Consider the following 13849-nt stretch of genomic DNA (forward strand, 5'->3'; position numbering starts at 1 on the left):
GTTTCTAGTAGGGTAGTATGTTTCTAGTAAGGTAGTGTGTTTCTAATAGGGTAGTATGTTTCTAGTAGTATGTTTCTAGTAGGGTAGTGCGTTTCTAGTAGGGTAGTATGGTTCTAGTAGTATGTTTCTAGTAGGGTAGTGTGTTTCTAGTAGGGTAGTGCGTTTCTAGTAAGGTAGTGCGTTTCTAGTAGGGTAGTATGTTTCTAGTAGTATGTTTCTAGTAGGGTAGTGCGTTTCTAGTAGTGTAGTATGTTTCTAGTAGTGTGTTTTTAGTAGTGTATTTCTAGTAAGGTAATTCGTTTCTAGTAGTGTGGTTTGTTTCTAGTAGTGTGTTTCTAGTAGTGTGTTTCTGGTAGTGTGTTTCTGGTAGTGTGTTTCTAGTAGTGTGTTTGTAGTAGTGTGTTTCTAGTAGTGTGTTTCTAGTAGGGTAGTGGTTTCTAGTAGTGTGTTTCTAGTAGGGTGGTGTGTTTCTAGTAGTGTGTTTCTCGTAGTGTGTTTCTAGTAATTTGTTTCTAGTAGTGTGTTTCTAGTAGGGTGGTGTGTTTCTAGTAGTGTGTTTCTAGTAGGGTAGTGCGTTTCTAGTAGTGTGTTTCTAGTAGGGTAGTGTGTTTCTCGTAGGGTAGTGTGTTTCTAGTAGTGTGTTTCTAGTAGGGTGGTGTGTTTCTAGTAGTGTGTTTCTAGTAGGGTAGTGCGTTTCTAGTAGGGTAGTATGTTTTTCTTAGGGTATTATGTTTCTCTTAGGGCAGTGTGTTTCTCTTAGGGTAGTGTGTTTTTAGTAGGGTAGTGTGTTTCTAGTAGTGTGTTTTTAGTAGTGTATTTCTAGTAGGGTAGTGTGTTTCTAGTAGGGTAGTGTGTTTGTAGTAGGGTAGTGTGTTTCTAGTAGGGTAGTATGTTTGTAGTAGGGTAGTGTGTTTCTAGTAGGGTGGTGTATTTGTTGTAGGGTAGTGTTTTTCTAGTAGGGTAGTCTGTTTGTAGTAGGGTAGTCTGTTTCTAGTAGGGTAGTGCGTTTCTAGTAGGGTAGTATGTTTCTAGTAGTGTGTTTTTAGTAGTGTATTTCTAGTAAGGTAGTGCGTTTCTAGTAGTGTGGTGTGTTTCTAGTAGTGTGTTTCTAGTAGTGTGTTTCTAGTAGTGTGTTTCTAGTAGTGTGTTTCTAGTAGGGTAGTGTGTTTCTAGTAGTGTGTTTCTAGTAGGGTAGTGGTTTCTAGTAGTGTGTTTCTAGTAGGGTGGTGTGTTTCTAGTAGTGTGTTTCTAGTAATTTGTTTTTAGTAGTGTGTTTCTAGTAGGGTGGTGTGTTTCTAGTAGTGTGTTTCTAGTAATTTGTTTTTAGTAGTGTGTTTCTAGTAGGGTGGTGTGTTTCTAGTAGTGTGTTTCTAGTAGGGTGGTGTGTTTCTAGTAGTGGTTTCTAGTAGTGTGTTTCTAGTAGGGTGGTGTGTTTCTAGTAGTGTGTTTCTAGTAATTTGTTTTAAGTAGTGTGTTTCTAGTAGGGTGGTGTGTTTCTAGTAGTGTGTTTCTAGTAGTGTGTTTCTAGTCGTGTGTTTCTAGTAGTGTGTTTCTAGTAGGGTAGTGTGTTTCTAGTAGTGTGTTTTCTAGTAGGGTGGTGTGTTTCTAGTAGTGTGTTTCTAGTAGGGTAGTGCATTACTAGTAGTGTGTTTCTAGTAGGGTAGTGTGTTTCTCGTAGGGTAGTGTGTTTCTAGTAGGGTGGTGTGTTTCTAGTAGTGTGTTTCTAGTAGGGTAGTGCGTTTCTAGTAGGGTAGTATGTTTCTCTTAGGGTAGTGTGTTTCTAGTAGGGTAGTGTATTTCTAGTAAGGTAGTGTGTTTCTCGTAAGGTAGTGTATTTCTGGTAAGGTGGTGTATTTCTAGTAGGGTAGTGTATTTCTAGTAGGGTAGTGTATTTCTAGTAGGGTAGTGTATTTCTAGTAAGGTAGTGTATTTCTAGTAGGGTAGTGTATTTCTAGTAAGGTAGTGTATTTCTAGTAAGGTAGTGTTTTTGTAGTAGGGTAGTGTATTTCTAGTAAGGTAGTGTATTTCTAGTAGGGTAGTGTATTTCTAGTAAGGTAGTGCGTTTCTAGTAGGGTAGTATGTTTCTAGTAGTGTGTTTCTAGTAGGGTAGTGCGATTCTAGTAAGGTAGTGCGTTTCTAGTAGGGTAGTGTATTTCTAGTAAGGTAGTGTTTTTGTAGTAGGGTAGTGTATTTCTAGTAAGGTAGTGTATTTCTAGTAGGCTAGTATGTTTCTAGTAGTGTGTTTCTAGTAGGGTAGTGCGATTCTAGTAAGGTAGTGCGTTTCTAGTAGGGTAGTATGTTTCTAGTAGTGCGTTTCTAGTAGGGTAGTGTATTTCTAGTAAGGTAGTGCGTTTCTAGTAGGGTAGTATGTTTCTAGTAGTGTGTTTCTAGTAGGGTAGTGCGATTCTAGTAAGGTAGTGCGTTTCTAGTAGGGTAGTATGTTTCTAGTAGTATGTTTCTAGTAGGTTAGTGCGTTTCTAGTAAGGTAGTGCGTTTCTAATAGGGTGGTATGTTTCTAGTAGTATGTTTCTAGTAGGGTAGTGCGTTTCTAGTAGGGTAGTATGTTTCTAGTAGTATGTTTCTAGTAGGGTAGTGTGTTTCTAGTAGGGTAGTGCGTTTCTAGTAAGGTAGTGCGTTTCTAGTAGGGTAGTATGTTTCTAGTAGTATGTTTCTAGTAGGGTAGTGCGTTTCTAGTAGGGTAGTATGTTTCTAGTAGTGTGTTTTTAGTAGTGTAGTGTATTAGTAAGGTAGTGCGTTTCTAGTAGTGTGGTGTGTTTCTAGTAGTGTGTTTCTAGTAGTGTGTTTCTAGTAGTGTGTTTCTAGTAGGGTGGTGTGTTTCTAGTAGTGTGTTTCTAGTAGTTTGTTTTTAGTATTGTGTTTCTAGTAGGGTGGTGTGTTTCTAGTAGTGTGTTTCTAGTAGGGTGGTGTGTTTCTAGTAGTGTGTTTCTAGTAGGTTGGTGTGTTTCTAGAAATGTGTTTCTAGTAGTGTGTTTCTAGTCGTGTGTTTCTAGTAGTGTGTTTCTAGTAGGGTAGTGTGTTTCTAGTAGTGTGTTTCTAGTAGGGTGGTGTGTTTCTAGTAGTGTGTTTCTAGTAGGGTAGTGCGTTTCTAGTAGTGTGTTTCTAGTAGGGTAGTGTGTTTCTCGTAGGGTAGTGTGTTTCTAGTAGTGTGTTTCTAGTAGGGTGGTGTGTTTCTAGTAGTGTGTTTCTAGTAGGGTAGTGCGTTTCTAGTAGGGTAGTATGTTTCTCTTAGGGTAGTATGTTTCTCTTAGGGCAGTGTGTTTCTCTTAGGGTAGTGTGTTTCTAGTAGGGTAGTGTGTTTCTAGTAGTGTGTTTTTAGTAGTGTATTTCTAGTTGTGTAGTATGTTTCTAGTAGGGTAGTGTGTTTGTAGTAGGGTAGTGTGTTTCTAGTAGGGTAGTGTGTTTGTAGTAGGGTAGTGTGTTTCTAGTAGGGTGGTGTGTTTGTTGTAGGGTAGAGTTTTTCTAGTAGGGTAGTCTGTTTGTAGTAGGGTAGTCTGTTTCTAGTAGGGTAGTCTGTTTCTAGTAGGGTAGTATGTTTCTAGTAGGGTGGTGTGTTTGTTGTAGTGTGTTTGTAGTAGGGTAGTGTGTTTCTAGTAGGGTGGTGTGTTTGTTGTAGTGTGTTTGTAGTAGGGTAGTGTGTTTCTAGTAGGGTGGTGAGTTTGTTGTAGTGTGTTTGTAGTAGGGTAGGGTGTTTCTAGTAGGGTGGTGAGTTTGTTGTAGTGTGTTTGTATTAGGGTAGGGTGTTTGTATTAGGGTAGGGTGTTTGTATTAGGGTAGGGTGTTTGTATGAGAGTAGGGTGTTTATATTAGGGTAGGGTGTTTGTAGTAGGGGAGTGTGTTTGTATTAGGGTAGGGTGTTTGTAATAGGGAAGTGTGTTTCTAGTTGGGTGGTGTGTTTCTAGTAGGGTAGTGTGCTTCTAGTAGGGTAGTGTGTTTCTAGTAAGATAGTGTGTTTCTATTAGATTAGTGTGATTCTCGTAGGGTAGTGTTTTTGTAGTAGGGTAGTGTATTTCTAGTAAGGTAGTGTGTTTCTAGTAGGGTAGTGTATTTCTAGTAAGGTCGTGTATTTCTAGTAGGGTAGTGTTTTTGTAGTAGGGTAGTGTGTTTCTAGTAGGGTAGTGTGTTTCTAGTAGTGTGTTTCTAGTAGGGTAGTGGTTTCTAGTAGTGTGTTTCTAGTAGGGTGGTGTGTTTCTAGTAGTGTGTTTCTAGTAATTTGTTTCTAGTAGTGTGTATCTAGTAGGGTGGTGTGTTTCTAGTAGTGTGTTTCTAGTAGGGTAGTGCGTTTCTAGTAGTGTGTTTCTAGTAGGGTAGTGTGTTTCTCGTAGGGTAGTGTGTTTCTAGTAGTGTGTTTCTAGTAGGGTAGTCTGTTTGTAGTAGGGTAGTCTGTTTCTAGTAGGGTAGTGCGTTTCTAGTAGGGTAGTATGTTTCTAGTAGTGTGTTTTTAGTAGTGTATTTCTAGTAAGGTAGTGTGTTTCTCTTAGGGTAGTGTGTTTCTAGTAGGGTGGTGTGTTTCTAGTAGTGTGTTTATAGTAGTGTATTTCTAGTAGGGTAGTATGTTTCTAGTAGGGTAGTGTATTTCTATTAAGGTAGTGTTTTTGTAGTAGGGTAGTGTATTTCTAGTAGGGTAGTGTTTTTCTAGTAGGGTAGTGTATTTCTAGTAAGGTAGTGTTTTTGTAGTAGGGTAGTGCATTTCTAGTAGGGTAGTATGTTTCTAGTAGTGCGTTTCTAGTAGGGTAGTGTATTTCTAGTAAGGTAGTGCGTTTCTAGTAGGGTAGTATGTTTCTAGTAGTGTGTTTCTAGTAGGGTAGTACGTTACTAGTAAGGTAGTGCGTTTCTAGTAGGGTAGTATGTTTCTAGTAGTATGTTTCTAGTAGGGTAGTGCGTTTCTAGTAAGGTAGTGTGTTTCTAATAGGGTAGTATGTTTCTAGTAGTATGTTTCTAGTAGGGTAGTGCGTTTCTAGTAGGGTAGTATGGTTTTAGTAGTATGTTTCTAGTAGGGTAGTGTGTTTCTAGTAGGGTAGTGCGTTTCTAGTAAGGTAGTGCGTTTCTAGTAGGGTAGTATGTTTCTAGTAGTATGTTTCTAGTAGGGTAGTGCGTTTCTAGTAGGGTCTTATGTTTCTAGTAGTGTGTTTTTAGTAGTGTATTTCTAGTAAGGTAATGCGTTTCTCGTAGTGTGGTTTGTTTCTAGTAGTGTGTTTCTAGTAGTGTGTTTCTAGTAGTGTGTTTCTAGTAGTGTGTTTCTAGTAGGGTAGTGTGTTTCTAGTAGTGTGTTTCTAGTAGGGTAGTGGTTTCTAGTAGTGTGTTTCTAGTAGGGTGGTGTGTTTCTAGTAGTGTGTTTCTAGTAATTTGTTTCTAGTAGTGTGTATCTAGTAGGGTGGTGTGTTTCTAGTAGTGTGTTTCTAGTAGGGTAGTGCGTTTCTAGTAGTGTGTTTCTAGTAGGGTAGTGTGTTTCTCGTAGGGTAGTGTGTTTCTAGTAGTGCGTTTCTAGTAGGGTAGTCTGTTTGTAGTAGGGTAGTCTGTTTCTAGTAGGGTAGTGCGTTTCTAGTAGGGTAGTATGTTTCTAGTAGTGTGTTTTTAGTAGTGTATTTCTAGTAAGGTAGTGCGTTTCTAGTAGTGTGGTGTGTTTCTAGTAGTGTGTTTCTAGTAGTGTGTTTCTAGTAGTGTGTTTCTAGTAGTGTGTTTCTAGTCGTGTGTTTCTAGTAGTGTGTTTCTAGTAGGGTGGTGTGTTTCTAGTAGTGTGTTTCTAGTAGGGTTGTGTGTTTCTAGTAGTTTGTTTCTAGTAGGGTGGTGTGTTTCTAGTAGTGTGTTTCTAGTAGTGTGTTTCTAGTAGGGTGGTGTGTTTCTAGTAGTGTGTTTCTAGTAGTGTGTTTCTAGTCGTGTGTTTCTAGTAGTGTGTTTCTAGTAGGGTGGTGTGTTTCTAGTAGTGTGTTTCTAGTAGGGTGGTGTGTTTCTAGTAGTGTGTTTCTAGTAGGGTAGTGCGTTACTAGTAGTGTGTTTCTAGTAGGGTAGTGTGTTTCTCGTAGGGTAGGGTGTTTCTAGTAGGGTGGTGTGTTTCTAGTAGTGTGTTTCTAGTAGGGTAGTGCGTTTCTAGTAGGGTAGTATGTTTCTCTTAGGGTAGTGTGTTCCTAGTAGGGTAGTGTATTTCTAGTAAGGTAGTGTGTTTCTAGTAAGGTAGTGTATTTCTAGTAAGGTGGTGTATTTCTAGTAGGGTAGTGTATTTCTAGTAAGGTAGTGTTTTTGTAGTAAGGTAGTGTTTTTGTAGTAGGGTAGTGTATTTCTAGTAGGGTAGTGCATTTCAAGTAGGGTAGTGTATTTCTAGTAGGGTAGTGTATTTCTAGTAAGGTAGTGTTTTTGTAGTAGGGTAGTGTATTTCTAGTAGGGTAGTGCATTTCTAGTAGGGTAGTGTATTTCTAGTAAGGTAGTGCGTTTCTAGTAGGGTAGTATGTTTCTAGTAGTGTGTTTCTAGTAGGGTAGTGCGATTCTAGTAAGGTAGTGCGTTTCTAGTAGGGTAGTATGTTTCTAGTAGTGCGTTTCTAGTAGGGTAGTGTATTTCTAGTAAGGTAGTGCGTTTCTAGTAGGGTAGTGCGTTTCTAGTAGGGTAGTATGTTTCTAGTAGTATGTTTCTAGTAGGGTAGTGCGTTTCTAGTAAGGTAGTGCGTTTCTAATAGGGTGGTATGTTTCTAGTAGTATGTTTCTAGTAGGGTAGTATGTTTCTAGTAGTATGTTTCTAGTAGGGTAGTGTGTTTCTAGTAGGGTAGTGCGTTTCTAGTTAGGTAGTGCGTTTCTAATAGGGTAGTATGTTTCTAGTAGTATGTTTCTAGTAGGGTAGTGCGTTTCTAGTAGGGTAGTATGTTTCTAGTAGTGTGTTTTTAGTAGTGTATTTCTAGTAAGGTAGTGCGTTTCTAGTAGTGTGGTGTGTTTCTAGTAGTGTGTTTCTAGTAGTGTGTTTCTAGTAGTGTGTTTCTAGTAGGGTGGTGTGTTTCTAGTAGTGTGTTTCTAGTAGTGTGTTTCTATTAGGGTGGTGTGTTTCTAGTAGTGTGTTTCTAGTAGTGTGTTTCTAGTAGTGTGGTGTGTTTCTAGTAGTGTGTTTCTAGTAGTGTGTTTCTAGTAGGGTGGTGTGTTTCTAGTAGTGTGTTTCTAGTAGGGTGGTGTGTTTCTAGTAGTGTGTTTCTAGTAGGGTGGTGTGTTTCTAGTAGTGTGTTTCTAGTAGTGTGTTTCTAGTCGTGTGTTTCTAGTAGTGTGTTTCTAGTAGGGTAGTGTGTTTCTAGTAGTGTGTTTCTAGTAGGGTAGTGCGTTTCTAGTAGTGTGTTTCTAGTAGGGTAGTGTGTTTCTCGTAGGGTAGTGTGTTTCTAGTAGTGTGTTTCTAGTAGGGTGGTGTGTTTCTAGTAGTGTGTTTCTAGTAGGGTAGTGCGTTTCTAGTAGGGTAGTATGTTTCTCTTAGGGTAGTATGTTTCTCTTAGGGCAGTGTGTTTCTCTTAGGGTAGTGTGTTTCTAGTAGGGTAGTGTGTTTCTAGTAGTGTGTTTTTAGTAGTGTATTTCTAGTAGGGTAGTGTGTTTTTAGTAGTGTATTTCTAGTTGTGTAGTATGTTTCTAGTAGGGTAGTGTGTTTGTAGTAGGGTAGTGTGTTTCTAGTAGGGTAGTGTGTTTGTAGTAGGGTAGTGTGTTTCTAGTAGGGTGGTGTGTTTGTTGTAGGGTAGAGTTTTTCTAGTAGGGTAGTCTGTTTGTAGTAGGGTAGTCTGTTTGTAGTAGGGTAGTCTGTTTCTAGTAGGGTAGTCTGTTTCTAGTAGGGTAGTATGTTTCTAGTAGGGTGGTGTGTTTGTTGTAGTGTGTTTGTAGTAGGGTAGTGTGTTTCTAGTAGGGTGGTGTGTTTGTTGTAGTGTGTTTGTAGTAGGGTAGTGTGTTTCTAGTAGGGTGGTGAGTTTGTTGTAGTGTGTTTGTAGTAGGGTAGGGTGTTTCTAGTAGGGTGTGAGTTGTTGTAGTGTGTTTGTAGGGTAGGGTGTTTGTATTAGGGTAGGGTGTTTGTAGTAGGGAAGTGTGTTTGTATTAGGGTAGGGTGTTTGTAGTAGGGAAGTGTGTTTCTAGTAGGGTGGTGTGTTTCTAGTAGGGTGGTGAGTTTGTTGTAGTGTGTTTGTATTAGGGTAGTTTTTTTTATTAGGGTAGGGTGTTTGTATTAGGGTAGGGTGTTTGTAGTAGGGTAGTGTGTTTGTAGTAGGGTAGTGTGTTTCTAGGAGGATAACAACATCTTCACACTCGTCTGTGAAAGTTTCTCTTGTTTTCCACGTCTCAGGGTGACTTCACCAACTTTCATTCCTATCAGAGAGGGAGAGAAAAGCAAGACAGCGAGAAAACAAAGGAGTGAGAAAACAAAGGAGTGGAGCCTGTCAAACCATCTCTCATAAAAGTTGTACTGTAACTTCAGCTTCAGTGAGAAAAGCATTTTTCCGCTCTAGACTCCAACTCTTTAGCTATTTTGTCCAAAACATGCTGTGTTGTTGTTGCTTTGTGGTTCTAGATGAGGCCTTTCTGACACTACTGTCAATGAGTACGTTTAGATGCACATTAATACTTCAATATTAAGCTGATGATCGCAGTAGGCAGATTGTGCAATAGTCATGTTAACACCTTACTTAGGGTGCTGGGTTCGATTCCCACGGGGGACCAGTATGATTGAAAATGTATGCATTCACTACTGTAAGTCGCTCTGGATAAGAGCGTCTGCTAAATTAATCAAATAAATGTAAGTGAGTTCAGAACAACTGAATGTATTTGTCTTAGAATGAGTTTTTACATGCCAAGTTTATATGTCTGATCTCCGAAAATAACATAGACGCAGTGGTCTAAGGCACTGCATCGCAGTGCTAGCTGTGCCAATAGAGATCCCGGTCCGAGTCCAGGCTCCATCGCCGCCGGCCTTTACCGGCAGACCCATGGGGCGGCACACAATCTGCCAAGCGTCGTCCGGGTTAGGGCAGGGTTTGGCCACTAGGGACATTCTAGTCCCATCGCTCCGGTAGAAAGCCAGGCAAAATGCGCGCTGACACGGTCGCCAGGTGTACGGCTGGCCTCCGGGTTAAGCGAGCAGTTGTGTTTTGGAGGACGCATGGCTCTTGACCTTCGCCTCTACCGAGTCCGTACGGGAGTTGCAGCGATGAGACAAGACTGTAACTACCAATTGGACACCACGAAATTGGTGTCGTCTTGGCTATCAATAATGCGATGACTATTGTTTTATCAAATCAATTAATAATGTTTAATTATTATTGTGATTAAATTACTCATGTAACAATTATTTAAATAGTAAGTAGAAAAAGTTTATTTAATGAGTTACCGTTTTCCAAATTAACTCTAAAGATATAAATGTCTCTTACATTTCAGTCATCAATCAATTGTTATCTTCTATCAGTTTCATTCTGAATGTCACAAAATCCTTGGATATCTGCACGAACCATAGCATAAATGATGAATCAGCTATATACAAATTGTCTTAATTATTTATTTACCAACTAACTAAATAATCACACAAAATTACATAAACACACAAACAGAATAGCTTAAATATTGAGTACTACATAATGCAATGAAAAGTCCCTAGTGGACTAAACCAATATGACGACTTGTTACACAAAATGAAAAGGGAGGTTCATGTAAGAAAGAGCGGGAGAAAAGACAAAAGGACTTCATTATCGTACACACAGCTGATAACTATGCTCATGGAAATGCTAATACTTTACACAAGAATGGCCGCTCATTCGAAAATAATTGCAATGTACATATTTATGATTGTATGCCTTTTGTTGTCTCTCTGTTGAAATTGCTGGTCCGTCTGCTGGAGAGTCAGTCGATAGAAAGTCTCTGGTTGTGTTCCCCAGAAGTCATGTTTTTTGTGGTTGTAGCTTGTCTGCTGTTACAATGGTTATGTCAGGCGTACCAATGGTCTTTTGATAAGGAAATGTTCTTTGGAATGGATCTTTCAGAGTACCATTCGGTCATTCGTTAGGGAAATGTCTTTAGAGTGGATCTTTCAGAGTACCATTCGGTCGTTCGATAGGGAAATGTCTTTAGAATGGATCTTTCTGAGTACCATTCGGTCGTTCGATAGGGAAATGTTCTTTGGAATGGATCTTTCAGAGTACCATTCGGTCGTTCGAGTTTCCTAGACTATTTTACATATACAGCTGCAGACTGTGAATGTGTAGTCATTAGTTTTGAAGATTTCTTAACCATTCATGAAGTGTGGACTGCGTCCTCACGTCTTCTGGTCTAAGTTCAATTTTGTCAGGAGTGCTATTTAATGCCTGTGCTCACGTGGGCGTGATTAGGACTTCATATGAAAAACAATTATTTTGTATTGTTATACTGTCTTTCATGGGATCCCAAAACACAACTGATCCCACAAAATTGTCCTTTACTTCCCCACGGACAACTCCAACCACTTGGACTACAGAAATATTGTTTCATTATTCAACCTTTTGATGTTATTGCTTTGGCGGGAGGAATCTACTTGTAACAAAGAGGTTTCTTTCCCCTCAATCCTGCCAAACCCAACGTTTCCACACTCTATTTACGACCGGTCATGAAACTGTTTGGGATTGAGAGGGGGGAATCTGGCGCTTATAATCTTCACCCAACAGGGAAGTCATGACATTGAGGAGAAAAAGGGTGGTAGAATGTTTATTTTGATTGGTGATTTTCTGCATTTATCAGAGTGCCATCAGGGAGCCTGATTTCAGATGTTTCCATGTAAACAGGATTATTAGGGAAATCGTTCTTCTATTATATTAATCTGATGATCCACAATAATCACATTATTGTGTGCATACTCAGTGGCACACAGACAAGCATCGTCTGCCTTTGGTGTTTCCAACAGCTGGCATTCTTTATTCCCCACCCACCCATGCTACTCTCTACTCAAACCTACAGTACTACTGTGCCCAATCAGTCCTTATGAAACGCTACTCTCAATCGTTTCTCCTCATCAGTCTTATCCCAACCACTTAAATTGTCTGTTTCATGTTAACATATTAACAATACACTGATAGTTCAATGGCTGTAGGGTCTTCTTTAATAATGCATGTGTATAATCAGTGGATATAGCTTAGTGTAAACAGTATATTAGCATCTTTTAGCTGCATTAGCGTATGTTCAGTGTATGCTAGCTTGTCTGTGCTGTCTTTGTGCTGCAGTGCTGTGCTGCTGTATGTTGTTGGCAGGCCGGACACGCATACCTGTCTAATGTATTCCCCAAGCTCTTCTGTCTCTCTTTCATTCTGTTTCTCTCTCAGGTTCTCTCTCCTCTCTCTCTCTCTCTCTGATGAATGGAGAGCTGTTAATGTTGACCTTTAGTGAACATTGTTGTCCTGTGAGGTGTTGGCCACCAGTTGCTTGTTCACCCTATTCCCTCTGTCTCTACCTCTCTCTCACTGTGCTGAACAGAGCAGGTTACATTCACTCACAGAGGGGTCAACCACCACAGGCTTGGAGTCCTTCATTTCTCCTTCTTCCTCTCTTCTTCCCTTATGCTGTCATTTATGTTCCTTTCACACACCCCTGTTGTCTTTCTGAGCCACCTCCCTCCTCCCCCTCTCCCTATCTCCCTCCCCCTCTCTATCTCTCCAACTACCCCTCCACCACCCCCCTCTCCCTATCTCCCTCCCTCTCTCTCTCCCACTACTACCCCTCCACCACCCCCCTCTCCCTATCTCCCTCCCTCTCTCTCTCCCACTACTACCCCTCCACCACCCCCCTCTCCCTATCTCCCTCCCCCTCTCACTCCCACTACTACCCCTCCACCACCCCCCTCTCCCTATCTCTCTCCCTCTCTCTCTCCGACTACTACCCCTCCACCACCCCCCTCTCCCTATCTCCCTCCCTCTCTCTCTCCCACTACTACCCCTCCACCCCCCCCCCCTCTCTCTCTTTCTTTCTGTGTGCATCTCTCTCTGTCTCTCTGTCTCTGTCTCTTTCTCTCTCTGTCTGTAATTCATTAGCATTTCTCTCCATATATCTACGGCACCCCCTCACTGTGTCATTTCGAAAATGACAGATGGACTTTTTAAATGAACCCAATAATAAGTACTTGGGAAATTAATTGTAGCTTGGATTGATGGCTGCTAGCGACGTCCTTTATCTCCCCCCCCGAAAATGAATATAAATGTATTTTATGGACGGGACGGTGGATTTCATCTCTCATTGGCTAACTCATCCTCTGGCCCCTGCATTTATCTACAAGAGGCTCTTCGTCATGGTGGAAGTAGGAGCAGAGTCAGATTAATTAGCTGTCAGAACATAGGAAAGAAGATACAAGGCAAAGCGATCCCCACTTTGGAAATATGACAATGTGTTCAAGTTGTCAGACAAATACAGGAGAGAATGAGTGACTGTCAAAATGAATTTAGATGGGGAAGAAACTGAGAAACTGATGTGAATCTTAACAAATGTTGTGTTTTTTCTCTCTCTGTTGTGTGTGTTTACACGTGTAAATGGTTATGTGTGTGTGTGTCTGTATGTGTTTTTTGTCTGTTCATCTGTGTGTGCGTATGTATGTCTATGTTTGTCCCTGTCTCTGTGCGTGTGTGTGTGTGTGTCTGTCTGCGGTTGCGTGTGTGTGTGTGTCTGTCTCTATGCGTGTGTATGTGTGTCTGTCTGCGGTTGCGTGTGTGTGGATTCGCAGGTCACAGTGTCGGATGGCGGTCCCAGCCCCAAACACTCCACGTTGTGGGTGATCGTCCACGTGCTTGATGAGAATGACAACAAGCCCACGTTCCCAGAGAAGGTGTACCAGATCAAGCTACCAGAGAGGGACAGGAGGAAGAGAGGAGAGTCTATCTACAGGGCCTTTGCCTACGACAGGGATGAAGGGGTTAACGCTGACCTCTCCTACAGCATCGTCGATGGCAACGAGGACGGCAAGTTCTTCATCGACCCCAAGACGGCGGTGGTGTCGTCACGGAAGCAGTTCACTGCCGGGAGCTACGACATCCTCACTGTATGTGACCTTTCAACTTCCTAACCAACTACCATTATCTTTGTCTTGTTCTACCCTCTTTCTCTCTCCCACTCTCTCACCCCCCATCTCTCTCTTCTCTCTTTTATCTTGTTCTCTTCTATCTTTCACTTAGACAAATATAAAACAACTTCAAATGTTCCTTTTTGTGAAGTAGGCTATATGAACTAAGAACTCTCAATGTATTTCATGATGTTCTCTGCTACACTACAGTATATCACTCTGTCTATAATGCGTCTGTGGCTCCTTTGGCGTTCCTCTTGCCATTCTAGATATTTCTCACCACTCTCACCCTCTCTGTGCCGAATGATAATTCATGTGAAAATCTATCACCTCCCTTCCATTTCTCTGATCCTTATTCTCTCTTTCTGTCTGTAACGCTCTCTTTCTCCAACCCTTTACCTCGTTCTCTCCTCCTTGTCTTCTTTCCTCTCCGTTCCCAGATCAAAGCCACAGATAATGGCCGCCCCCAGAAGTGGTCGACGGCCCGCCTGCACATCGAGTGGATCCGTAAGCCCTCGGCCTCAGTGGCCCCCCTGCTGTTCGACGAGCAGTACTACAACTTCACCGTCATGGAGAGTGACAAGGTGGCCGAGATAGTGGGTGTGGTCTCCATGCAACAGAGCTCCAACCCCCTCTGGTTTGACATCACAGGTAAGGCACTGCCCAGAGGCGGGGGCTGGTGGAGGGTTTGTCAGGGGGAGCGATGTATCTGATTGGCTGGGGTGGCTGTCAGTCAGGTAGGTTATGTACCATTATTGGTGCATGGTGTTTGGGCTGACGGTTTGGTTTGGTTTGATGTGCGTGTTTGTGCGTGAGGCCCAGCTC

General features: G+C 41.5%; 1 protein-coding gene across 5 annotated transcripts in view; it reads left to right on the plus strand.

The window, feature by feature from the left end:
- Positions 1-13849, plus strand: part of fat3a (FAT atypical cadherin 3a) — a 249514-nt gene that overhangs the window by 151518 nt on the left and 84147 nt on the right. For all 5 annotated transcript variants that reach the window (XM_031791117.1, XM_031791118.1, XM_031791120.1 and 2 more), the window contains exons 4-5: positions 12689-13003; positions 13465-13675. In XM_031791117.1, the coding sequence (XP_031646977.1) occupies positions 12689-13003; positions 13465-13675 (526 nt within the window). The remainder of the gene's footprint in view (positions 1-12688; positions 13004-13464; positions 13676-13849) is intronic.

The sequence above is a fragment of the Oncorhynchus kisutch genome, linkage group LG15 (assembly GCF_002021735.2).
Source record: "Oncorhynchus kisutch isolate 150728-3 linkage group LG15, Okis_V2, whole genome shotgun sequence".
NCBI lineage: Eukaryota > Metazoa > Chordata > Actinopteri > Salmoniformes > Salmonidae > Oncorhynchus > Oncorhynchus kisutch.